We start from the raw sequence: 26,825 nt of genomic DNA on the forward strand, positions 1-26,825 counted from the left end.
TTGTGTATTTCATTCTTTTTTTTAATGGATTTTATCTGCTCAGGGTAGACAGAAGAAATGTCATTTATGTGCTGTTGAACTGCAAGGAGGTTATTGGGATCAGAACTAGCCAAAAGCGTTGGGAAACTTCACAGGGGAGTTGCTGCAGGAGCAGCCGAAATGCTGGTTTAGATTATTTGGCATGTGTGTGGAAAGCCACCCCATGATTTCTAAACATGATCCAGTGTTTAGAGGAAAGGTCTCCGTCCTCGAACCCCTTTGGCTAAAGGCTCTGAGCCATGCTCTGGAATTGCAGCTTAATTGAGGTATTTGGAGACGAGGGCAAGTCTTGAGTGGAAACTTGGCCTCGGGGACAGACGCAGGGTGGGACCCTCCCCCACAGAGCCCAGCAGACACCCCGCCAGGGTGGGGAGCTGTGGCTGACATCCGAGGTGGGGCAGGGAGTCCTTTTGTCCAGAGGTCCCTGGAGACCCAGCACTTCCATCCCAAGCTTCCAGCCATCTCCTGCCTCCAGATAAATCAGCTCCAATCTTCTCTTATTAGCATCAAAGGAGACGAGAGCTTTTCTCCTCCTTGCAGTGCACATACTAGCCTCTCCTCCTTTAGTGTTTGCTTCCTGTGGCTTTGGGGCAGCCCCAAGGGATGGTGCCAGGCTGCCAGCACCCTCAGTGCTTCACGATGATGGGGGTGACCATCTTGTGGAAGGAGTAGTACCTGCAGTCCTTGGGGGAGACCAGGTCCATCACCTTCAGGCTGATGTTCTCCTTCTTGAACCCGGCTTCCACCAGGTGCTCTACCTGGGTCTCCTATAAGAGAGGAGGGAGGGAAAGGAGCAGCAATAGTTTGAGCTGCCTGGATGCGAGTGGAGATACTGTGGAGCCCCAGCCTGCAGGTACACAGGACAGTGCAAGCAGCCAGCTGCAGGGACCCCCGTCTTGGGCTGCTGTGGGCAAAAACCCTCTGACCTTCCCTGAAAGGCTGAGCCCCAGCGTGACGGGGGAGTTAAAACAGCCACAAAGTCGTCTGGCTCGTGCTGCTCCGTGGCCATGGTGTCGGACGAATGTGTGCAGGCTGATGTGGTGAGTCTGGGAACTCCAGCTTGGGCTGGGGGTGCCAGCCCCCGTCCCCCAGCCCAGGGAACGACGCTCACCTCAAACATCTGCTCGATGTCGGTGTACTTGGTCTTCAGCAGCTCCCCCCAGGAGGTCAGGTTGCAGTAGGTGAGGATCCCCCCGGGCTGCAGCAAGCGGAAGGCATGGTCCTGCAATGGGAATTGAGGGGGAGCTGGCTCAGCACCCAGCACCCTTGCGCACAGCACCCAGTCTCTGCCTCACCCCCCTTCAAGCTCTCGCTTGTCCCTGCAGAGCTGGATGTTGCCCCAGCCCTCTGTGCCCTCCCACTGCTCCCCTCCAGACGGCTGTGACCGCGCAGACCAAAGGTGCTGCCAATGCCACTGTTGCGCTGGGGACATCAATGGGGACATTGGGTTGTTCCAGAGGCCACTAAATCCCGGGTGGCAGGGAGGGTGCTGGGGACGGCGAGGGCTGCAGAGCAACGCTCAGCTCCAGCTTTTGACTCCTGAGGTCCCAAATTCTCCTCCCTGCCCTGTGTGCCCCCAAACCCACCCGAGTGGGGGCTGTGACCCCTTGCAAAGGGCAGGGGGAGGTGTGGGTGCTGCACCCCGGCATACTACCTTGATGAAGTTGAACTGATGCGTGTGCCAGGTCTCCTCCGACAGCGGGTAAGTGTCATACAGGATCCCTGCCCAGGAACCATTCGTTAGCTGCGAGCGACCACTGAGGCACCAGTGGGGCTCACGTGCCGGGGGTGACATGCCCCTTCATGGCCTGTAACTATTTTTTTCTTATTTCAGTTTGCACCCCATGTCACTGAACCTCGGAAGGCAGCGATGTGCTGCTCCCCAGGACGAGATGCTGCTCCCGGGGGCCCCCAGCTGCAGCCCATCCACATCCCCACTGCTGTGGGAGGGAGCTGGGCCGGGTGCTCACCTGCACCCTGGCCGAGTTGCATCCCCCCCAGCTCCCACGGTGCAGGGACATGCCAGGACCTTTCTTCCCTGGGGCGCCTGCACCCCAAGCTCTGCTGTGGGGGCTCCCACCCCACTGCCCCGGTCCCAGTCCCGCTGGGCTCAGCTCACCCATGAAGTGCCCGTCCGGCAGCGTTGGCACCACCTCCTCCCACAGCCCCTTGAGGGGCACGACCTGCAGGCAGGAGGGCAGAGCGGTGAGGCCCAGCGGCATGTGCCCGCGGGCGCTGGGCACCGGCACAGCCCTCCCCGCACCTTGTGCGGCTGCGTCTTGGCCCATTCCTCCAGCCGCTGGAAAACTCCCTCATTGCACTCAATGATCCAGTGCTCCTCGATGTCAAACTCCTCCACCTTGGTGGCGGCGATGGCCATGCCGAAGCCCACCTCCAGCACACGGCCACCTGGGGACAAGAAGGCAGCTGGGGGGGGTGGGGGGCTGTGCCTCCCCAGAGATGCCAGGCGGCCAGTGCAAGCCCAGCAAATGCAGATCTCTGTTTTTTCTGTGCCTCAGCCCCAAATGCCACCCCTCTCTTTCCATGAATTGGGTTTTTTTTTAGCACAGGATGGGAAAGCGTGGCACTGCCCACACCGCAGTGAGAAGGTGGGAGCAGCCCCGTGTCCCCATCACCCACCACCTCCCTGGTGCACCCTGCAGCAGCCCTTTGCCACCACCGCCCCCCTCCCTGGACAGCTGCAGCGGGAACAAGCCACTGCTCCCAGCCGTGCAAACCCTCCCTCGCCCGCATGCGGGAAATGGAGCCCGAAAAGCAGCAGCTGGGGAACGTGTCACCCCGACACACAAGCCTAAGTGCCACTGCGGCCCCACTGCCACCATCACTGCGTGGGGAACACTGGTGGTGAGTGGGGTGCATGCAGCAGCGTCCCCTGGCAGCAACATTATCCCCGACTTTGTTCACTGGTGGGAAAGCTGCCCTCCCCCCACAACTCAGTTACACCCCATGGCACAGCCCTGAGCCCGCGGGGTCCCCGTTACCCCTCGACGCAGCCACGGCTGCCAGCGAGTGCATGTAGGGGGTCTCCCAGCGCTCCATCACTGGCTTCCCCAGGATCTCCAGGTGGGTGTCAGGCCCATCGTAGGTGGCTGCTGCCTCCCGCCAGGCTGCCCGGCAATCCTCGCCCTCCACAAAGATCCGTCCCGCTGCTGCCTGGGTGCTCATGGCCATGCCACTGCTGCTGCAGGGGGGAAAGTCCACCCTTGGGCTCAGCGGTGCCGGGGGAGGGAAAGGGCACTGGGGGCTTGGCTGGCTTTAAATAGCCAGGACTGGGAAAGTGCTGAGTGTGCAGGGCAGGCTGGGGCCCTTGGTGGGGAGGGGATCCCTTAGCAGGAGCAGGGGGGGTGGGGTAGGGGCTGCCAGGCCTTCGCAGCCACCAGCACAGCTGTCTCTGTAGGCATGGCCAGGCAGGAGTGGCTGGTGCCCCACGATGCGATGGGGCTAAACTGGGGGGGCGGGGGTGTGTGTGTGGGGTGGGGGGAGGTAAAAGCCCCGCTCCTGGTGGCACCGTGTGCCGTGCTGCGCGTGCTCGGGGCAGGAATGAGCAGCATTGCATGGTGGAGCTGGGCTGGATCAGTGCGACACTGGTCAAGGGCTTTGCCCTGAGGGCTACGCACTGTGCTGTGCCCCAACTGGTGCTGTGCTCCAGAGCCATGCACTGTCGCAGTGCTGTGCACTGGGGCCATGCTGCGCTCCAGGGCCATGCACTGTGGCTGTGCTGTGCTCCAGGGACATACACTGTGGCTGTGCTGTGCTCCAGGGCCATGCACTGTGGCTGTGCTGTGCTCCAGGGCCATGCACTGTGGCTGTGCTGTGCTCCAGGGACATACACTGTGGCTGTGCTGCGCTCCTGGGCCACGCAACGGGGCCATGCTGCATGCCAGGGCCATGCACTTGTGCTGTGCTGCACACCAGAGCCATGCACACTGGGGCCGTGCTGTGCTCCAGGGCCATGCACTGTGGCTGTGCTGCACTCCAGGGCCGTGCACTGGGGCCGTGCTGCGCTCCAGGGCCATGCACACTGGGGCCGTGCTGCGCTCCAGGGCCATGCACATTGGGGCCGTGCTGCGCTCCAGGGCCATGCACATCGGGGCCGTGCTGCGCTCCAGGGCCATGCACACTGGGGCCGTGCTGCGCTCCAGGGCCATGCACACTGGGGCTGTGCTGCGCTCCAGGGCCATGCACACTGGGGCCGTGCTGCGCTCCAGGGCCATGCACACTGGGGCTGGCTGCGCTCCAGGGCCATGCACAGGGCTCTGGCCCATGCTGTGCTGTGCACTAGGGCCGTGCATGGTGCTGTGCCCACACCATGCCATGCACTAAGGCCATGCACTGTGCTGTGCCTCACGCCGTGCTGTGCCCCACGCCGTGCCATGCACTAGGGCCGCGCCCGGTGCTGTGCCCCACGCCGTGCCGTGCTGCAGGGCTGCTCGGGGTGCTGTGCCCCACTCCGGGCTCCGCACAGCGCCAAGCTCCGCGCTGCGCCACGCACCAGGCCACGCACAGCGCCGTGCTCCATCCTTCCCCCCCGCGCACGGGGCTGCGCTGCGGGGGGGCAGGGCGGGCACCGGGGGGCTGCCGGGGCGCTGGGCCAGGCACCGATCCGTGCCGGGGGGGCCGTGCCGTGCCCGTGGGCCCCGCCCCCCACCCGCGCGGCGCCAGGCACGGCGGCCGCACGTGCTGCGGGAGGACTGCCCTTCCCGTCGGCCCCCGCGCGCCGCCCCGCCCCCGCCCCTCCCTGGGCGCGGCCCCGGAGACCCCGTAGCGAGGGCAGGTGCGCGCGCAGCGGCGGTTGGCGGCGCTGAGGGAGCGCGAGCGCGCGGCGGGGGGGCCGGGCCGGGGGCGGCCGTTGCGCAGCTCGGGAGCGTGGGGGGGGGGGGGGGAACGGGGGACTGTCGGACCGGCGAGGAGAGTCCGCCCGCAGCCTCACGACCTGCCGCTGGTGCCGCCGCCGCCGGAGAGAGGAGCCGGGCGCGGCCCCGGATACCGCCGAGGAGCCGCCGCCATGAACAGCGTGGGAGGCGCCGACGAGATCGGGTAAGGGGGGGCGGCCGCCTGAGGAGGCGCCGGGCCGGGGGAGCGGCGGGGGTCCGGCCCCTCCCCCCCTTCCCTGCACCCTGAGGCGCGGGTCGCGCCGGGGCTCCCGCCGTGCGGGGAGAGGTGGTGGGGTGTGTGTGTGTGTGGGGGGGAAGTCCCGTCCTGGCCGGTGTCCGCCGCCGGGCCCGTCCGCCATGCTGGGCCCCTGCGGGCCGGGAGGCTGCCCCCCCCGTCACGTGACCGGCCCGCGCCGGGCTGCGGCGGCAGGTGCGCACGGCCCAAGGTCACCCGCGGCGCTTCCCGCGCGCTCCCGGGAGCCCGCCGCCCCGCGCCGGGGGGGTGCACAGGCCCCCCCCCCCCCCCCCCCGCCCCTTCTCCCCTGGCTAACGACGGGAAGGGGTGGTGAACCCCCGGGGACTTTGTACCGGGGGCTCATCGGTGCTGCCCCGCGTGTCCCCGGTGGGGCCGGGGTTCCTGGCGAGGTGGGGGGGGGGGGGGGGAGACGGATGGGCGGGGGGGCGGCAGGACAAAGGCGGCAGCCGGGGGCCACCGCTCACCCCTCGCCTCCCTCCCCCGTGCTGCAGGGGAGCCCTTGCGCTGCGGGTAGCTGCCCTCCAAACTTCTCCTCTGCTGGCGGATGCCACCCGCTAGCTGCAAGCTGCGCTTCAGTCGGGTTTTCCAGAGCCTCTCCAGAGATTTTTTTTTTTTTTTTTTTGGCTTCTTCAAACTGATGGCTCTAATCCTTCGGAGATGTGTTCAGTATTACAGATTTCTTCTGCACATTATCTACTGGGCACTGAAGTACATAATACTTCAGTGCCCAGTGGCATTTCAATTAGGAGACTGCAGGCTTGGCACGTTAGACCTGAAAACGGCAAAAATAAAATAAAAAGGTTGTCTGCTCCGCTTCCGCTACAAGTTTTGGCATCGAATATGCACGTCATAACTGATCACCTTTTTGGAAACTAGAGCAGATGTGAACCAGTCATCGTTCTTGTCCTGTCTCCAGCGTGTAGTAAGCCGCTTATTGACTGTGCGCATTCTTAATTTGTACAGTCTTAAAAATAGGAGAGGCAGGGTAACTGTTTTGAACAGGACATGCTGCTATGAACACACATATTGCACAAGGCATGTTTAAATATGTGGGATTTGCTCTGAAAGTGTTTTTATTTGGTCCTGGGCCTTAGTCACTGTCTAGTGCCTTAGGAAAGACCTGATGAGCAGACTTCTGTGTGCTGCTGTTCTTGCAGGCTGCAAGTGACTTAGGGAAATATTGTCAGCTTTCATGCTGAACAGGACTGGCTGTCACAGGGCACTGTCCCAGTTGCAGACTGATCCTTCTGAGGTTTAACTGGATCTGAAAGGCTTGGATTTTAATCAGAAACAGTAATTTGCTTTTTTTTCCTCCTCCAAAAGTGCTCGAATGGAAAGGTGAAAGCACAGAATGAACTCTGTTTTGGTCAGCAGCCGCCTATGGTTGGGTGAAGGAAGTTCTGTTTTGAAAGCTGTTGTGAGATGCAAGTGTTAATAGGAAGTTACAAATTTAACCGCTTTTCTAGACAGATTTTAAGTGAAGAAAAAATACAAAGGCCATAGGCCTTGCAGTCATGTTGGTATGAGTAGGTAGGGCTTTGCGAGTGTTATTTGCTGTAATTAGGACTTGGGACTATTTTGGGTGAAGGAGAGGTGCTGAGCTTGAGATCCTTCTGTCCAGCAGCATGTAGATGACTGGGACTGCACTAAGAGAAATGATAGATGCTAATCAAACTGCCGGATTATTTTATGTAGGCAAAGAGTTTGTGCTTTTGTTGAGTTTCAGCACTTTTAAAATACCTGTGCATGCTTTTTTTACTAATTCTGGGATTATCTGCTTCAGTGATGGATAACATTTATGGGAGAAAAGAGTAAATTAGCAAGTGAAATTTCGTCAGGAAATAGCTGAAGTGGAACATGTGGCTTCGTGAAACTTGGTTAAAACTTATACGTACTGCAGCTTCTGAAGAGTCATTATTCTGCTTCCTGCTCCTGATCCAAGCGCTGTGAGGAATACTGCTGCTGCTGCCTCAGGTGTGCTCTGTCTGCTGATGCCTTTCACAGGCTGGTGTACTGTGCACACCGTTGCACAGCTCGCGGTGGAAAGACAGACTTGCCGAAAGAAACGGGCTAGTGTTTTGTGTTTTCACCAGGCTTGTGCTGGGGAATTGCTTTACATTCTGTTGGGTGTGGACTACAGCATCCTTCTAACACTATGGTCTATAAATACCTAGCGCTTTTGAGGTGTGCATTTTTGAGGGTGGTGCAAATAGGTATGAGGACAGTGATCTCAGCAGGCTGAAACTGATAGCATGATTTTAATAACCACCAGCCCATAAACTGTTGGAACAAAAACTTCTGGGAGGCAGCATATGTAAGACCTTACCAGCGGGCTGATGATGCAAGTTGTTCATTCAGGGAAATGAACACTCACCTCGTGTTACCTCATACAGCTGTTTTGCATCTGACAGCTGCTCGTCCAGTACAATGCTGCATCTAGATTTTTGTGTTAGGTAGGGAATAGTTAATTCTTGCATTTGCTCAGTGTGTTCAAACCAGTCCCTGGAGGAGTTAAAGGCAGGGTAGTCCTGGCTTTTGGCATTCTATAGTGTGCATATAAATAGGAGCCATGTATTTACATACAGCTGCTGTAGTTGACCTTAGGCAACCCAACTTTTTTTTGGTTTAAATGTATGTAGGGTGACTACAAATAATTAATGATGGCACTGGAAGGTTTCAATGACCTTAACTGTGGGGAGTCCTCTGTCCCTGCAGACAACTTGATGTTTTGTCAGAATGCAGCTAGTATTTTAGATTGATCTTACATAGATTGATCTTACATACCACTCTATCAAATTTAGTTAAAAAATAAAATAAAACAATCCCAAATGTGGTTGGCCTAGAAAATGTAGCTAACACACAGTCACGGGCTACATCAAAACTTTTAATTGGAATATAACATTAGATCAGTTATTTTTTTCTTTGCTATTAGGAAATAAAGTCACTTCCTTACAGAACTTTCTTGTGCTGTTATTTTTAGGAAAAGTAAGAGCACACAGATTCGTGTGGAGGCGCAATGTAAAGCAACAGTTGTGGAAGCTACCAGGGAGTCTGAGTGTGCTGACAACTGTTGGGTGAAATTTGGCTGTTACTGGAAAATGACCTGTTGCTAAAAACTGGCTGGTGTTGAATAAGCTCCTTGAACTGCTGCTGGGAGTGAGCTCTTGGCCAGCGGAGGGAGGTGGGGGTTTTCCTACCCTTGAGAAAAACTTCATCATCATGAAACATGCAAGTAGAAAACAGGCCTGCTTTCAGAGAGGTTTGATAATGGATGTAATGTCCTGCTTGTGCTATTATCAGATGCATTATCATAATGCAAGAACAGATGCAACTGCTGTCTTCTGCAGTACTGTGAGGGCTGTACTTTCTTTGCCTATTACCAGTTCAGTTATTTTCTAGCCTGCTGAAGAAGATGCTTTGATCTGTGCTTAACAGTTGGTCTTTTTTCTTAAAGTCAAAGCTTATATCACCTCTCAACTAGTGATTTAGGAATAAAATTTGCCTGGATGGAACAAGACTTGTAGGTGCTGTGTAATACTGAATTTAGTCACCCCTTGTTTTCACATGTAGTACACCTGCACTCTTGGGATTGGTTTAGTCACTGTTGGCTGTTGTATAAGGGACAGGACATGGTGCCATATCACAGAGAAATGAATCGGGAGGGGACTGCTGGTTGCATCTGCAAGCTGTCCTGCTGTGCAGGACCTTCTTGTTGCGAGGCTTTCCTTTCACTGATGCTCCCTGTGTGCTAGCACAGCTTACTGACTGGGGAGGTGGTAGTGGTGATGGGGCGGTTTTCTTACTGCAGTTAGCTGCTCCTGAAAAAAGCGGGTGAAAGGAAGTTTTAGTTTATTTTTTTTTAAGGAGAATTTCAACTTTCCCCGTTGAAGTGAAGGTGCACCAATTCCCAGCCTCAGCTCAGCTGTATTAGGATATGTCTGAGGGCGAGTAGAAGACAAAACAGAGTATGGTTCCTCTCTTCAGGGACTGATAAGAGAAACAGAGGGCATCCTCCAAAGCTACACTATTCCCAGCACTTGTCTGTGCAGACCCATAAAACTATTAACAGAAGACCTTTTGAGTTGGTGCTTCTTGCTGAAAAGGGCCAAATGTTGAGGTGGCTTTGAACTAACCTTTAATTACAGAGTAAATTACTTTGCATGGAAGTTTTGTAACACAATAACATTGATAAAGAGTTGCAAAGCAGGCAGTCTGTCTCATCTTCCTGCTCCTCTTTGTGCACTTACCCAGCTACTTCGGTGTGCTCTAACACGAAATGGTACGGATTTGGATGCTCTTCTAGAAGATGAGTTGATTCGGACTTGTCTTCGGTTTTAAGCATGGAGTTTAGTTTGGGTTTTAGCCATGACTTTCTCATCTATTTGGAGATATCTCTAAACTAGATTGTAAAATGATTTCACAACTAATTGCTGAATTAGTGCTTCTCTGTTATTTAGTTCTTGCCCTATGAGTTTGCCTTCTATCTTAGACTTGAACCTGGTAGTTCTACTTTTGCTTTCACTGAACTAGAAGATAATGGTAGACAAAAGCGATTCTGACTCATCTTTCTAGGTGAGCAAGGGAGTAGCACATAAAAGGAATGGATGAAGGTTTTATGTTTGTTTTAATCAGCAGTTTAAGGACTTTTCTTTACCAGGACAGTACTTTGAGAACACAAGGAACCCTGAGGGCCGACTTAAGCTTTTTTGATCCGCTTTCTGTTTTACCCAATTATGCAGCTAGAGAACAAGTACAGAAATTTCAAGTGATGCCTGAATCCGACCATTGCATGTAGTTCAATGTTCCCTCCCGTGGAGTCTGTTTCTTTTAGCTGCGATTCCCATTGGGCTTTGACTTTCTGGCATGTGAAAGTTAGCCACATCATCCCAGGACAGGCGCACTTATGTTGCTGCTTATTTGTAAGTCAGTATTAAATAACTTGAACTGCTGGCATTCTTTTTCATTTGGTAGTATCTGTTGATGTAGGGGATAGTAACATGAAGTGTGCAAACTTCAGTCTGGTGTTACTTTTGCTACAGTATGTGTTAGAAAGAGCTGCAGCAGCTGTGTTGCGAATGTATTTTTGTAGAAAACTTTTTAAACTAATTTTGAATGTCAGTTATCTTTCTGGTAACATTCAGTGTTAGGTAGCAAATGGATGTAGGAGAGCCCAGCTGTTCTTCTGTCTTGGTTTTGGAGGCCTAATGCAAGACTATATACATCTCTTGATCCTTGGTCTGGGATTAGAGCAGTTGATGGAACAGGCTTGGGTATTTAAACTAGGATGTCTGGCTTTCTGTCAGTTTGCTTTATCTCAGAAGTTTTGGATTTTGTTTTCATCCTTAAATTGGAACTACACGGACCCTGCAGCTGTTTTCTTCTGGTTCTCAGAGTTCTGTAAGTAACATAGAGCTGATGATCCAGTCCTTGACAGGAGTCCAAACATCCCCTTTTAACTTCGAGGGTGGGGGTTAACCAGGTAGAATGACTTTATAACTGTGTTCTTGGATAACTTTTCAAATTCCAAATACTTTCCTGAACTATGAGGTGTTCCATGCTAGAACTCCTTTCTGCCCCAAAAGAGCAGGTAAATGTACTTACTGTTATGTTCTGTGTTGGTTTTTTGCCTTCTGGCCATTGTAATGATTTCTCAAAGCAATGCTCCCTTCTCAAGTATCTGGAGATAAGAAGTTTGGAGGAACCTGGGCTTTTCTGATATTTTTGTCCTCTCTTTGCATAAAATAATAAAATGTGTTCCTGTAGTAAGCTTACAATCTCTGTTCATGCTTGTGGGACACAGAACAGATGCTTCAGTTTTATGTGAATCTTCGTGAAACGGAAAGTAGCTGTCACAAAGAATAGTGGATACTGGTGAGGAACGGACTTTGTAGTATCTTTTGGAGGCCTCAGTACTGCCAGACCTCTTCAGAATTAGCTGACATCTGTCTTAAATAAGATGGAAGCATCTGTTGTGTAGCATCCTAAAACTGCTGTATGCTTCATTTGCAGAAAACTGTTTGTGGGTGGCTTGGACTGGAGTACGACGCAAGGTAAGCTATGTATTCTACAGTCGTTGAGCCAGGCCTTTGTGAGCAGCAAAACAATGTACAGACACATAGCTTTTCAACAGACAGTACTGTGGTAGGAAGGTTTGCATGAGGTTGTACTGCCGCCTTCTTCTATTAATGCATAATATTTTCTGTGGAGAGAGTTCAAATATGTGTTCATCACTTTTGGGTTTATATTTTCAATCAGTGTTTGGTACTGAAGTTTTTGTCAATCCTCGGAAGATGACAATTTTTGATCGTTGCTTTGCCTACGATACTGCTTTCCTTCTGCATGGGTAGAAATAAACCATTATATACCATTTGTTTAGAGGAAGTAAAATGTAATAGTTTTCAGAAGATGAGTTTGAATTTGTTTAGCTGTTGGCTTATCTTTTGCCTCATAATTGCAAACACAGCCTAAAGTTCTTATCTGGTTCTGTTTAATACATGCTTTTTGTTTTTTAACAGAAACTCTTCGTAGCTACTTCTCCCAATATGGAGAAGTTGTAGACTGTGTAATAATGAAAGACAAAACAACAAACCAGTCTCGAGGATTTGGATTTGTCAAATTTAAAGATCCCAACTGTGTGGGAACAGTACTGGCCAGTAGACCTCATACGTTAGATGGCCGAAATGTAAGTTGCTTTTGTGGTTTTTATTTTTTCTGCTTCAGAACTTTCTGCTCCAGACTGCTTTAGAGATCTGTTTTAAATTCTGGCTGCTTATTTGCAGACTGGATAGTGTACAAGTTACGTGGTTGTTTGTTTTAATTATTTATTGTAAGACAGCTTTAACTCAATTATTTGTGTCACGTTGTAGAAGTGATATATTGACAGTAGCTTTGATCTGAGGAGCTGGATTTCAGCAGTGCTGTGTCAGCTGCCATTGTTTTAGAACCATATTCTGCACACTGAGATCTGACCAAACTGGAACTTCTTCCAGATTGATCCAAAGCCATGTACACCTAGGGGGATGCAACCAGAAAGGACACGACCGAAGGAAGGATGGGTAAGGAAAGATACTTGGTGTATCCTGCCTGTTTTCCAAGTTTCGGCTTACCTCCTAGCAGCTTAATTGAACTCCCTTGGATTATATCCATGCTTTAAGATCAGGAGTTGGTATGCAGGCCTCGAGTGTAAATTTTATTTCTGAAAATTGTCTTTTACTTAGATTTCCATGGTAAGACTCCATGTACAATACAGTGTTAACAAACATTTTGTGTTTGTGTCAGACTTGGTTTGTGGGTGTGGTATTTTCTTAAGCTCTTAGCAGTGTTTTTAGTTGAGTTCCTCAGATCTTGAAACAAGTGGAAGTACACTCGCAGGACTGATGCTTTCTTCCAGCCTACTTCACACCCTGCAGGTTAATATGATTTCATTATTAAATCAGTAAATGACATCAGAACACAGCCCATTGTTCTCCAGAAGATCAGGAAACTGAGACGGGGTTAAAACTGCAAACACTAGATTTCTGAGCTCTCAACATGCAGTTGGTTCGTTTTAATGACTGGGAGACTTCGAGCCTGGACATGGCTCCCCCTCAACTTGCAAGAGACTATTGTTGATGTTTAAGTGTTAAATGATAGAAGTAGTCAACTTTATTGTCCTTCTGACTGAATTTTTTTCCTCCTTGATTTAGCAGAAAGGATCCAGGAGTGATAACAATAAATCAAATAAAATTTTTGTTGGTGGGATTCCTCATAACTGTGGTGAGACAGAGCTCAGGGAATACTTCAAGAAATTCGGAGTGGTGAGTCATTCAGCATGATGGCAGTTATCAGTTGGTTGCAAGATGCTTTCCTTCCCCGCTGCCTTTTCTCAGATTTTGTCAAGCTTTCAAATTTTGGATTAATTTAGACAAACTGCTGTAAGGACATACTGAAGCATTTTGTGATAAAGTGTAGTAAACATTCATCATCTCGAAATGTATCTTGCGTTTGTCAAAAACCTGTTGCTTCGATACATAACTGACTTTGCTGCTTCTGTCTCCTCTTGTTTAAGTCTACCTGATGCATTATTCTGTCCCATCTTGCAAAAACACCTGAGCTGAGTTGGCTTAAGAATAATTTTTTCTCTTTTTCAATTGATAACTTACAGCTTGGTGATTAAAAAATTGTTGTTGAATTTTTATCTTTTGGGAACAGCGAGTATGTTCCAAGATCCTAGTCTTTGACTACCTGTACAGATAGGTTAATTTCTGCAGTCTCTTGCCATTATTTTGGTAACAGTAGTTGCTTTTGAGTCATCATCTGGAATCAAATGAGTTCTTTTGTCCCTAGAACCTCTGTTCTAGAGACAAACTACTACTCATGTTATGCACCTGTTTTTAATTCAGTTTGTAACCTTAGACTGAAATGACTATATTTTCTGATTTTTTTTCGGTTTAATTTTAATACCCATTTATCACAACTATCATTGCCTCTTTAAGATGGTAAACTATTGAACTAAATTAGTGAATTCAGCTGTGAGTAACTGTGAGAAGCTTCAAGACTGTGCCAGTGGATGTGAACATGCCATCTTTGAGTGGCATTTAGTGTGTTATTCTGATACTTTTTTTTAATCACCTTTCTCTAAAATATCTTCTTAGTGGCAGTAAAGGATTTGCTGATTCTTTCTCCAGTGGCTAAGTTTATAACAGTACTGTATTTAAATTTGGATTCAGATAATTTTTTTAAAATATAAAAGGCAGTGGCTAACAACTGTTTCATTAGTTTGAAAGGCTGTGGTAGATTTGTAAATAAAAATGAGGGAGCATGTTCCACAGCTGTGGAGCATAATTTCTAAAGGCTCTTCCTCACAGACTTTTGGCTTTCCAATTCTGACCTCTGGATGGCTGGAGAGATACAGGGTTATGTTCCACCAAGTGTAGAAGGCAGCAGCCATTAAGTGAGGTGCCTTTAAAAGTAAGTAGTAGAACTTTAACAATAGTATAGAGATTGGAGAGTCTATATTACGTTTTCTAGCTGTAAGTAAAAGGCGAATTTGTGTCAGATTTTAAGCTAATTCAGGAGATTCTAGTAAAAAATATCTGAAGATTGACTTGAAGGTGAAGATGTGATGCCATGAGGTCATACACATTTTGTGACCACTTTTCTGCACCAAGACATTTAAAGGTAGTTCTTTCGACTGTTTTAATATTGCCTTTGACATAAATGTTACGTCTCTGGTTTTGTTTAAATTGTAGCTCAAACTGGTGCTTATTCTGAAAAAAATCTTGAAGCCCTCAAACAGTGCCTTTTCTGTTGTGTTTTTTTGTGTGTGTGTGTTTTTTTTTTTTTAAGTTAGAATCACAGTGATACTGGTTATCCATAACTTACAATATTTTTTGTAATGCTACATAAAGCATGAATTTATAACTTGTACTCTGTGCCACAGTGATATTCAAGTAAGTAATTCAGAGAAGCTGTGCAAATTCTTAAATGTGTTTGGGGTTAAAGCTGCTTTTCATGATAGTGAAAATGTTTAAAAATGGAAAAAGTAATTTTTTAAGAAGCTACACTGATGAATAGTATGTTGAAAAACAGAAAACTTTTTTTTTTGTAGGCTATAGTGTGGGTATAAACAGTGTAGTGACCTTAATGCTACATTTAAAAATTTAAGTGTGATGAGACCTTAAAAAGCCACAGTGTAGCAACTTTTCAGAACAGATGAACTCGGGCTTTTCTTAAAACTCCTGTAAAGATCAATATTCCCAATTTGTTTACACTGTGCTAGGACAGTCTGATATTAATGGCTACATTGAGCATTTAATTGTGCTTTGTGGATAGAGTGCGGGAAACCAGCCTGTAGTAACTGTTTATAACACTCCCCTGGTAGCACAGTTAGTAGAATTTCCCTTCTCTCTTCCAGGTCACTGAAGTTGTAATGATCTATGACGCAGAGAAACAGAGGCCCCGAGGTAAAGGCTGATCTAGTTTGTCCTTGAAATTTCTTCATGCTCTCCTATAGTCAGATGGCAAACTATTTCACACCATCAGAAAAGGTAGACTTTTTTTTTTTTCTACGTTGCCTCAGGAAAAAGAATAGTTCACTGGGCAAATATCACTTCAGCTCTAGACTCTTCACCTACAGCTTTAGTTGATATCTGTGCATTTAAACATCAGATGTTTCATGTTCATTTATGGGTTTTTTTCCTAGTTTTTTTAGTTGAATGAAATTTGATTCTCAAGCCGCTCCTGTGGCTTAAGGTGCTTAAGGAGGGGAAAAAAAATGAGCAGACTTCCCTCCTATTCCACATGAAAGGTATGTTGATGTCTGTAATTGCATGGGGGGGATACTCCAGAGGACTTCTGAACATGAGACTAGAGCAGAATCCATCCACTATATGCTTTTTGTTTTGTTTAAATGGCTTCACTTAAAATTAAATAAAAACTACATAAAATAATTCTGAAATATATGTATATATTTTTTGATTGGGACATATAATCCCTGTATGCTAGGCTACTTTCTAAAAGGGGAGGAAAAAAAAAAAAGAACTGGGAGTTTCACTAGACTATTTAATCAAGTTGGTAACCTTTGGTCAAAATATGAAGCAAGTTTCATGTCATCCACCTTCCATTGCATCTGTCATCTGTTTGACAATTAAGAGGCAATATTTTAAATACGTGAAGCTTAGTTGCACTGACCACCTTGTAGCATGTTCTACATGCTAGAGAATAGTTTGCCATCTGAACTTTCATTTCTCTTCTCACTCATTATTAAGAAATATATTCTTCATTTCATATTTATTAAGCTGTTAAGTCTTAGTTTTATTTTTAATTTAGACATACATTTAGTGACATATTTAAGTGTTTCATAGTAAAGTATGGTAATGTTAAGTAAGTTCTTTTTTTTTTTTTTTAATTTTCTCTCTGTGAATTGTTTGACTGTGATTAACGATATCTCTTTAGATTTCTTCTCTCTAGGTGATAATTTATCACAGAGGTACAGGCCAGTTCCACAGTCAGAGGAGGGACGGGCTTTGTCTTATATTGGAGTGTAAACGAAGTTTCAATATATTTGTTTTTTTGTTTTCTTGCTTGAGCTATCTTAACTGTCTTTCAGTAGACACCTTTTATTTAAGCAGAACTTAAATTCATCTGTTGAAATGCTCTAGAGCATCTGATTTTTAACTAGAGGAGGCAGTGGAGACAAAGATAACGGAATATAATTTGTGGCCGAAGTTCTGAAGTATTTCAGTAATTATTGTATCATCTAGATCTTTGTAATATCCCAGCCTTACAGCCTCTGAACAAAAGGTACTAAAACCATCATGCCTGGTTTGGGTTAATCCTAGTCACAATTAATGGCTTCTCTGCTTAAAGCTATTAAAAAAAAAAAAAGTTAATAAAGAGGGCTTTGGGTCCACTTAATAGCTGGTAGCTTACAGCAGAAGTGACAGATGTGCAACAGGTTTGAAAAGCTGTATCTGTCTCCATCCTGTGTGCAGATGTCCTGCAGAATACTTTCTCCCTTAATTCATCTGACTTCCTAAACAGGGTTCTTGAATCCTGATGCTCTGGCTTTCATTTTTGTTCTGTTACATTCTTTCATGTAGCGTGGTAACTAACAGTCATCTCCAAAAATGGCCTTGCCTAGTCCCTGGGGGTGTGCTAGGAAAAATTCCTCGTAGTTTGGATTTGGTACTCCTGGTCATGCATCCCAGAACACATTTTCTCTTGCTTTCTCTTTCTGCTCTGTATTCTGTTGCAGAGAGTGCTACTCAATCTATACACTTGCCCTTCTAACATGATACCTAAATGACTGTATATTTATAAAATTTAAAAGGCCAGTTCACTGCCATCCTCTACTCACACTGTTCTGAATTTTGCATTCTTCCGTTAACGTTACCATCCTTGCATTTTTGAACCGCATGTCATTTTACTAGCTTGCTGGTAGGAGGAGGGAAAAACTATACCTGTTACTAATCCCTGCAGCCTTCGTCTACCTTCAGCTTCTCACAAGAACGCTGGGAACCAGATTATCGGTTAGTGTCAGATCTACAGCGATGCCCTTGAGGAGCTGGCTCTGTGTCTTCGAGTACCCGAGTTGTCTTTGCTTACTCGCAAAGTCCCTACCTACTTTTGTTAGCTCTCCTGCAAGCAGTGCTTTCATCAGAATTCTTCTCACAGTCCCAAGTATAAATGCAGCCAACCTTGTTACATCTTAAAAGAAAAAGTGGCTGTGGAGCCTCTGCTTCTCATGCGTTCTATTCTTGGCTAAACCAACAACTGTGAAGTAATTTACAGGTTCTTGCTGTGTTTGTTCTCCTCTCCCCCTTGGCTGCAAACCAGCGTCATTGTTGTGTTTAGTAGTCCACTTGGATTCCTGCTAAATGCAATTAGTTTCTCTAGTCTTCAGTAAAGTCGTGTCCTCCAAAAAATAAAGCTACTGGATGATAGACTTCATCACTTCTACTGTATTTAAAATTTCATGTTGTTGGGAATTTTGCTTTGTATTGTACTCTGATTTCTTCACTGTTCCTTATCTTGTGGTGTTTGACCCTTTTAAACTGCCCCCCCCCCCCCCTTTTTTTATTTATTTTCCCTTTACTGGCTTCCTCAATGACCTCTTATCCTCCTTCCTTCTCCCCCTCCAACCCCCATCCCCTTACCACAATCTATTCCTCTCCTTCATTCTTCTTGGAATTGAGTTAAACGAGCAACCTTCCTATGTAGATGGAATCAGTTGTTTTTCTTCCCCATGTCTTTTTAGATAAAGGCTGTAATACTAAATGTGTGATTTAAATACAAATACCTTTCTTTTGGCTCTAATACTTAGATTTCTAGTTAACGTCAGACAAATATATTGTGATGAAATGCTGCTCTCAGTTTTGAGGCTGCTTTCATCACAGGTCAACAAAACTTCGTTTATACTGCCAGTCTCTTGTGTGTGGGAAATGCTAAGTTTTTTCCTTTTTATTTTAAGTTTATTTTAGTGATGTCTTTTGCTCTTGTTGCTGACAGCAGAATTTGACCTGCTGCAATCTATTTTGGCCTGTATCTTTGTGTATTTTTTTATATATAAACTTTCTCTACAATAGGCCTCTTTGGGCTTACCCAACCGAGTTGGATAAGCTTAGAGAGACATTAACTGTTATAGATACTGTATTTCTGTTTAACGCTTTAGAGCAATATATGGCTGCTGTCAGCACTAGCTGCAAAGCAAAATGCAAACCAAGGGGGAAATCTTGGGTTTCAGAAAAGCAGAAATGCATCCATGTTCCATATGCTTTTGATGCCGCACCTCGTTTTTTCTTTCTAATTTTTATTGCTCTACCGTTAGCTAATATAAAGAATGGCACAATTTATGTACTGCATGTGTTCTTACCTTTCCTGGGATTTGGTTGTAACACCAGCAGTGAGTGGTTGATGGCATGAACCAGCCTCTGCGTTCTGTGAAATTAACCACTATTTTGCCACTCTCTCGGCAGTATCAGCAGCTACAACCTAAGTGCAGGGGTTCTCAAAGTATAACCTCAGAAAGTGATTTAGTCCTGGGGCTTTGCCTCTTTTTTTTTTTCCTCTTTTTTTTTTTTTTTTTTTTCTTTCTCCTTTTTATTCCAGTGTCTTCTACAGGTATCAGACACTCCCCTGCAACCTTTTAAAAAGCTGCTGGATTCAGCTGAGCCACCACCACTGAGGGCTGTGGTCAGATAGAAGGGAATGAGCCACCCTTGGGGATCTGGAGCAGTTAGTAGCAATGTCTTGGGCAAAAAGAGGGACTCAAAAGTGTTGCATAGATTTTCCAAGAGAAAACCAGCAGGAAATATAAGAAATAAAACAGATTAAGGGATTTGATGGCAAGTTAACTGCATTCTGTATAAGCAACACTTCTTTAGTTGGCAGGGGCTGTTGTGTGTGGAAGGAGTAATGTCTGTTGTGCTTTTTCTAAGGTGTGGAAAACTTGAGAACCTCTGATCTAGGTTGTTAGTTTCTGAAGCTTCTCATTCATCCATGGAGTGGTAAAATTTTTCATGCTTTTAACAGCTACATTTCAAAGACGACGTTCTTATTTTCCATGGGAAATATTCCCTAATTGGAAGGTGGGAGAAGGGATGGGAGGAAGTTGCTTTGCAGCTTTGGGGAACAGGGACATAATAGGTTTTCCTTGGGAACCTAGTCTGAATCAAAGATAGGAGCAGCAACTTGACTTTAATCCACTGTCCCACAAGTATTTTGTTTTTAATTGTGGCACAGTTAGATTTATAACTGAGTACTTTTTTTTTCCCCATTTCCTGGTAGGTAGGTTAGGAATAAAATCAAATTAAAAGATAGTTAACAAGCTGAGTTTGTAAAGTTGCATGTGTGAAACCAAGATGGGGCATTAATTGCCTAATTACACGAAGTAAATTGCAATTTTCTCAGATTGACTTTCTTTGAAAATTTAACACAAGCCTCGGTTATCTGAAACCCCTGCTTGAACCCTTGGTCCGCCCCTAATACTGTTCATCATCCTGTTTTGTGTCACAACACCCTGCTACCTTGATTCACTCTTCGTCGTTGGCTAGGTTTTGGATTTATTACTTTCGAGGACGAACAATCAGTGGACCAGGCTGTCAACATGCATTTTCACGACATCATGGGCAAAAAAGTGTGTAGTTGTAGTTTTATTTTACCTTAAGAAAGAACCAAGTCTTGGGCAACTAGCAATTTCACTGGTGAATAAAACTTCAAAATTTATAGGCTGGAGAGCACGTAAGTCCAAATTCGAGGCTTTATCCATGAAGGTGGGGAAAGTCTTCTGAGTTTGCTTAAGTGGGTGAGGGAGGCAGTTAGCTTGTGTTGTAGCCCGTAGAGGAGAGAGATCTTGAAAGCCTGAGAACTTAGGCTGTGGGCTGTTTTGTTTTGGGTAAGGCCTTGTGCTTACAGACCTGGGGGGTTGCTCTGCCTGAGTGTAGCTTACCAGTGAATTGATGGTGATTGCCTTTGTTTTGAGCACTTTTTTTTGTTTTGCAAGGATGGAAGTTAGTTGTTCGGAGCTGTTTGAAAATCAGAATCCCAATGAAATCAGAGTTGTTCAAGGCTTGGTTTAAGATACCACTCCTTCAGATGTGTATTTGATACTCAAATTTTGAGGTGGTGTGAGACGATCTCCTTTATGTAATCTTAAACTTGAAAAGAAAAAAAAAAAACATCATGAAGGATTGGTTTTTTTAAAAAATTGGGTCACTTACTGTGAAACTTTGATACAAACCCACGTACTCTATATAGTATTTAACCACAATGCAGTTAAGTGACCTCTGGTTGTTTCATCTTCATACTGTGTTGTCAGCAAATGGATGTTTGATAGGGAGGCATTTTTTAGGCTAGCTTTGATGTTACTGGGTAAGGAACCTGCTTCTACCTGTGGAAAAACACTAAAAGCAAAGTAAATTGTTGCAGGACACCCAAGTCTTATACAGAGAGAATAATAACTTCTTAAAGAAAAATTAACCAGAGGAAGTTCTGGTAAATCTAAAGTCCTAGCAGCTTTCCAGTATATCCACAGTTTTTAAAATAAGCATTAAAACTGCTGACCTTAGAGTGAATAGATTTTAAGGCAACGTGAGAACAGTCACTTTCCTTAAATTATTGTGCTGTATAATTTTGCATTATATTTTGAAGTCTCTATGTACTGATACTTCACAAGCATTTATTTAGCTAGCAGGGGATACATTCTTGCATGTTAGTGGAATTTTGGTTAATTATGCAGAATATAATGCTTTTTATTTCTGTGAACTTGTTTTGGGGTTGAGGGGTGGGCTGACTTCCTAATGATGGAAATGAAGAAACGTGCTTGTGTAATCAAGAACATTAGCATATGTTCTTGATTACTAGTATTTTCCTCTTGTGAGCTGCTGAGCATTCCCATTTCTGAGCAGGTGTACTGACAGCAGTAAATTTACATTGGTATGTGTATGAATTACCTATATCCTACATACATCCTGGGCTCTTTCCTTGGAATTGCCTTGTACTTAGGCGAACCACTGAAATGAGAGGTCGTATCACAAAGCAGCATGCTAGATATAAATAGGAACAAAGGACGGTGCTGGAAAAGTGTGAAGAGCTGTGTGTGAGCCTTGGAAATGTCACCTCTTACTGTCTGCTTTCAGAATATGGTAGTGCTAATTCAGAGTTCTTTGTTGTTTCCCAAACAATCTCAGTTCCAAAATGAAATAATCTATTTTTGCCGTTTTTTTTTTTCCTTTCAATGACATAAAAAGCAGAAATACGCAGTGTTTTATTAGCTAGGAGCAACAGAGATGCCTCATTTCTTGGTGTAAGCTGGGCTTCAGACAGGTGTAGAATTTTAACCTCAGCACTAAGAATATTGCAGAGGGATTTTTCAGTCCTCAGTTTGGCATTTCACAGCTTCTAAATGTGCACTGAAAAATTAATGGGAATTCTTCCACATAGCTTAATGAACTCCAGATACTCCGCTTTCTTTCATTGACTAATAATGCCTACTTTAAAAAATGGTATCTCTTTTTTTTTTTTTTTTTTTTTTGCAGTTAAAAAGGTATTGCTGAAATGAATCCATATGTTGTTGAAAGGGGAAAAAAATTAAAATTGCAAGAAGGACTCTGCTTTTGTTAGCAATAACTGAATTCCCTCAAGGCAAATGTGTTAAGACTCATTAATTTGAGTCCTTTGAAAAATTCCCTTGATTCCTCTCTGGAAGGGCCTTCAGCTGACAGAGATTTGGTTACTGTCATGTCTAATGTCCTTGGGGCATCTGCAGTGGGGTGGGGGTGGGGGGCTTTGTCCTTGCCTTGTGCCTGTTTCCTGTTTGTTCTCTGACATGAATGGTTTTTAAGACATGGCAGGAAGAATTCTGAGTACTTTATTTTCCATACTACTCAGGCCCATCGATGATTGAGATTTATTTTCTTTGTACTCTGGCACCCATTAAAATTAATCATAAAATAAAAAAGACTTTAATTCAGCATGCATGAGTGCTGAGAGTGTTTCATTAAATCAGAATCTGGATTTTTTTTTGAGAGAGAGATTTATTGAATGTGCAGCTTATTTTAAGTAGGTCAAATGCACTTATTTGATGGCTTGGAACACTAGGACATTTTATCTTTGAATAAAATAAGTTAAGCACTGTGGCTTACTAATTTTAAAACCAGGAGGGCTTTTGTCACTGACTTAACACAGTATGAAGATTTGCTTCTTATTGACTCAACTGTCCATTTTTATTACTTGCATGTTTGTTTACTTTTTTGTTAGATGTAATGTAAGATTCTCTTATCACATCCATTCCCTCTGACATTGTTTGAGTTAATTGAGATTCTTTAAGCGTTAGCCTGGGGAAGGTAAGTCTTTATCTTCCATTAGACATTTAAATAAAATCTTAAGTTTAAAAACAAACAAACAAAAAAAAAATCAACCAAACAAATGTGTGTTTCTCAGGTATGAGCAGAGCTGAAATTGCAGTTAGATGGGGTGGGTTTAAACTGTAACTTTCAAATGAACCCCAAACATGTTTGTATGGTTAAAGCATTAGTACCCTTTTTCAGAGCGTACTCTTTACTCAAAGTTCTTTTTTAATGGCAAACGTCATCTTTGTACCTCCTGCCTTAAGTGTTAAATTAGTATATAAGTAATTTAAAAGATTATCCTTGTTTTAAGTGAAGAGCCGTTGTAAGAGGGTACTGCTGTTTTAAGATTAAAGCCAATGAAAACTGTACTATGATGAAACAGAAGTGATTTGTAGGATATGTTTTTCTTGAAATACCTCAATAGTAGGACTTGTAACATCTTACCGTCAAGTATATTGTACCTGAGAAACATTTTAAATTACTGGCCTTAAGTTTAATAATTATTTAAGTATTTAGACATAAGTCATAAGATGCTAAGTGTAGTCTTAAGTGTAATTAAGGGTGTGTGTGAAGGGAAGGGGGGTATATTAACCCACACCATCTCTCCTAAATGGTGACTCTGTTTGTTTAGGTGGAGGTGAAACGTGCAGAACCTCGGGATAGTAAAAGCCAAACTCCAGGGCCGCCTGGTGCCAGTCAGTGGGGAAGCAGGATCATGCCAAGTGCTGCCAACGGTTGGGCAGGGCAGCCCCCTCCGACCTGGCAACAAGGATACGGCCCGCAAGGTACAGCTTCAGTTGTCTCACGGTGTCTCCTTTGCAGCTTACTGGTAATTTGGCTTTCTGGCAAATGATGGTATTCCCAGGCTTATCAATGCTGTTGCCCTGCTGGATTCCTGAGAGCAGAACTAAAATTCCACGTGTCAGACCTTCCCAAGTCTGCTGAGATTGTTCCTTCACTTCTTTTCCCAAAAAACCTGGTTTCACAGGGCACAAGTCAGTGGGTTGTGCCGAATCTGGCATGTGTCCCAGGTGGTGCTTTACCCGTTTGGTTTGGTTCTGGCACATTTTTTGGTAACGTGGAGAAGGTGTTGAGCAAGCTCAACGGCTCAAGTTATGGCTCCAACTGCGGGATTGTGGCTTGCATGAGACCCTAATGAAAATTTTTGTCGGAATACAGGTTTTCAAGGATGAGGCAGTTTCAGAGGAAGTTCTAAGTAACATTTAAAAGGGATGAGAGGAAAACAGATGGTCTTCTCTTTGGATTTTATTGCTTAATGTAGCCTGGAAAGATAACAAGTGGCTATGGGGTAGCAGTGGTGCAGGGGAGCACTTACTGCGTATAATTTTCTTGATTTAGCTTGAACCCTTCAGGGCTGAAAGAAGCAGCCGCATGTTTTGGTTTGGTGGCTCTAATTCACACAAGGTTTTGGAGATGGGATAAATGCGCTGAGTTCCTCCGAAGACAGTTTTGATAACTTACAGAGAAGTATGGTGGTATATGAGTTGTGTTTGACATAACAGAACTTACTTGTTCTGATATGAGAAATTTTCACCTTGGGGGGCTAAAAGGAGTGTCACTGCTTCATCTGTTGCTACTGCTGACGATACCTCAGTGGAAGGATTGTTTGTTTCCCTGTGGTGCTTATTAACTTGAAGGCTGCAGCTGAGGTTTTGACACACTGCATAGATGTGCTAATCTGCGTCTGTGCACATTGAGAAACTAGATGATTTTCAATGTGATTATTTGTAGAGAAAATGATACCTGATCTACTGGAAAGATTAATGTAAAACATAAATGCATTTATCTTTGCATTCATTGTAGCATTAAGATTGAGATTATAATGATGTTATGGTTTAAAAACTTCAAAAGTAACTAGGATAAACCAGGTAGTATATCAAAAATGCTTTGGATATGTAGTGTGCTGTGTTTTTACTCTTTATACTAGAGTTTTTGTACTTGGTATGCTTGCAACTCTTAAACGCTCCATCTGATTGGAGTTTGGGGACCTCTGTCTCTTCTATGCGTTATTTGCTGAATGATTCGGAGTCTTTCAAGAAGTGCATATTCAGAAATAGACCAAGACTATTCCTTGGACTATAAAAATAAATCTCTTAAGAGACACTGGGTGGATATCCAGCCTATTCCAGAGCCCAGAGCAAGATCAACCTTCCTTTAAATCATTCCTGTTTCATAGCATAAAGCTTTAATGCCTGTATAAGTCGCTTTTTTGTTCTGTTTTAGGGATGTGGGTGCCAGCTGGACAGGCAATTGGTAAGTACATTATATGGGACCGATTTTAAAAGAAAAATCCTACTGAGAGAGGGTGTGGTTTCTTTAAGAATTCACAGTGATTTGTGCATTTCTGTGGTATTGAACTTACATTTAAAAGCTTGATTGAATTTGTCCTGAAAGAACAAAAGGTAGTGTATTCTTAACAAATCAGTAATGAAAGCTGACATACATCCTGCTGTTGCCAGCCACACTAATTTGTTATCAAGGAATTACATTCTAAACTGCAATTATTTACAGTAGGGATACTTGGAGGAGTAGTATTTCTCAAAGTAAGAATTCATAGAAAGCTGAGACTGCGTCTGAAATCTGTCAAAACAGCTTTACCCCATCTAGAGGATGCTGACTTAAGCAGCAACTTCTTGTTATTAAAGGCGCTTTGGTTCTTGGTTTCTTTTCATTTTCTAGGTGGATATGGACCACCTCCTCCAGGAAGAGGAGCCCCTCCACCACCACCACCTTTTACCTCATACATAGTCTCTACACCTCCAGGAGGATTCCCACCTCCACAAGGATTTCCACAGGGCTATGGCACCCCTCCACCATTTAGTAAGTGACCTACAGGATTTGAGTATAGTCCTTCACCAAATCCAGTTTTCAGCTTTTGCTCATCTTTCTGTGGATGTGGATTTTCCATGTCCGTCCTCCCCATTTTATCTATCTTTAGAGGTTTTGCCTAGAACCTATATTCTGGGCTATAATAAACTATGTAAGTATTTTTGTCAGTGAGTTGGGTTATTTTTTGTCTTGGGTGTGGTAATGCTTTACACTCTCTAGTTCAAATCTGTGTTGCTAAACAAATCTACATTTATTGTAAACCCCTTTTATGGCATCTGAGAGAGAAGTTAGAGACTACTGCATGATGACCTGGGCTAGAGACAGGCTGGGATTTTCAGAGAAGCTTAAGGACTTAAGGTCACCACTGGCACTGGAAATGTAAGCAGGATTTTAGCACCTACTCCGTCAGGCTGCCTTTTGAAAAGTCTGGTCACAAACCTGGCTTAAAAGAGAAGGCAGAAAATAGCACCCAGTTATCTAGAGCTACTTGTTCTGCTACAAAGAAACTGTTTGGGATATCTTTTTTTTTCCTCCTAAGATGTTGAATAATACGGCTTCCTCCTCATGTCTGTGAGCACATAGTTTGGTCCCTACTTCTACTTTATCACTTTCGCTTTGCTGGCTGCTCATGTGGCTGCACTCTTCCTATGGGGTGAGATTTTTCACGTCAGAAGGTGTGTTAATGGGGTCTTTTAGGCACAGTGGTTGCCAGAGTGTGAGAGTAAACGTATGGTCAGCTGTAGATAACAAACACTTTTGTTTTAATAGACTTGTAAGTGTCTAAAAAATTGTATTGTACTCAAAAGTCAAGCAGGAAGTCAGGGTGGTGTTTACCTGTGCCTTTTCACATGTTTTGTGTTTTCCTTGTTTCAGGTTTTGGTTATGGTGCTCCACCTCCTCCACCTGACCAGTTTGCCCCACCTGGAGTACCCCCTCCACCTGCCACTCCAGGGGCAGCACCACTAGCTTTTCCACCACCACCACCACCATCTCAGGCAACTCAGGACATGAGCAAACCCCCAACTGCTCAGCCAGAATTCCCTTATAGTCAGTTTGGTAAGTAACATATAAAATAAACTCAGCTTGATCTTTCTCCCCTTCTTGCTTTTTTTTCATACTGGGGTAGAAAGTCGGTGTTCAGAAGCAGTTTGCTAATGCTGAAGGCACTTTCTCCAGGATGGGAATGCCAACCACCAGCTTTCAAGCGATCCTTAAGTCATGCAGTGTTCTAGCCAGAGGGTATTTTCTTAACTCTAAACCATTGCTCATATGCTGTGAAATAGTCTTCAGAGATTTGTGCGCTGGTAGGATAAGTTACTGATTTGTGCTCTTCCTGAATCTGTAGTTAAAACTTTTTTTTTTCTCCAAAAGCTTCACAGAGCTTGTAGTCAACTTTGTGTAACTGACTTTGATCAGGTTAGAGAATAGACTTCAAGAGAAAGAAGAGCATCGAGA

At 45.1% G+C, this 26,825-nt stretch overlaps 2 protein-coding genes across 5 annotated transcripts in view; one reads left to right on the top strand and one right to left on the bottom strand.

The window, feature by feature from the left end:
• Window positions 1-5,110, bottom strand: GAMT (guanidinoacetate N-methyltransferase). The gene is made up of 7 exons (XM_055805987.1): window positions 4,994-5,110; window positions 3,042-3,238; window positions 2,303-2,448; window positions 2,159-2,222; window positions 1,694-1,761; window positions 1,151-1,261; window positions 1-806 (listed from the first exon to the last, which is right to left on the bottom strand). Exons 1-7 carry the CDS (start codon window positions 5,065-5,067, stop codon window positions 666-668), a joined length of 801 nt encoding a protein of 266 aa, XP_055661962.1. The 5' UTR covers window positions 5,068-5,110; the 3' UTR covers window positions 1-665.
• Window positions 4,965-26,825, top strand: part of DAZAP1 (DAZ associated protein 1) — a 26,709-nt gene continuing 4,848 nt past the window's right edge. The window contains exons 1-11 of one of the 4 annotated variants that reach the window (XM_055805984.1): window positions 4,965-5,097; window positions 11,200-11,240; window positions 11,706-11,872; window positions 12,180-12,245; window positions 12,876-12,986; window positions 15,086-15,134; window positions 19,725-19,807; window positions 23,152-23,305; window positions 24,765-24,794; window positions 25,221-25,361; window positions 26,244-26,426. In XM_055805984.1, coding sequence (XP_055661959.1) covers window positions 5,066-5,097; window positions 11,200-11,240; window positions 11,706-11,872; window positions 12,180-12,245; window positions 12,876-12,986; window positions 15,086-15,134; window positions 19,725-19,807; window positions 23,152-23,305; window positions 24,765-24,794; window positions 25,221-25,361; window positions 26,244-26,426 — 1,057 coding nt within the window. In that variant the 5' untranslated portion in view covers window positions 4,965-5,065. Of the gene's footprint in view, window positions 5,098-11,199; window positions 11,241-11,705; window positions 11,873-12,179; window positions 12,246-12,872; window positions 12,987-14,037; window positions 14,140-15,085; window positions 15,135-19,724; window positions 19,808-23,151; window positions 23,306-24,764; window positions 24,795-25,220; window positions 25,362-26,243; window positions 26,427-26,825 lie in introns of those variants that run through there. The other 3 variants (XM_055805985.1, XM_027791637.2, XM_055805986.1) reach the window with 3 other exon arrangements.

Source organism: Falco peregrinus, chromosome 5 (assembly GCF_023634155.1).
Source record: "Falco peregrinus isolate bFalPer1 chromosome 5, bFalPer1.pri, whole genome shotgun sequence".
NCBI classification, from domain to species: domain Eukaryota; kingdom Metazoa; phylum Chordata; class Aves; order Falconiformes; family Falconidae; genus Falco; species Falco peregrinus.

Excerpts from the sequence above, each read along its gene's own strand:
- GAMT (XM_055805987.1), bottom strand. The coding sequence starts at position 5,067 with ATGGCGGCGGCTCCTCGGCGGTATCCGGGGCCGCGCCCGGCTCCTCTC. Across the intron at positions 2,449-3,041 it reads AGCCGTGGCTGCGTCGAGGG|GTGGCCGTGTGCTGGAGGTG; the intron begins GTAACGGGGACC and ends TCTTGTCCCCAG. Across the intron at positions 807-1,150 it reads ACATCGAGCAGATGTTTGAG|GAGACCCAGGTAGAGCACCT; the intron begins GTGAGCGTCGTT and ends CCTCTCTTATAG.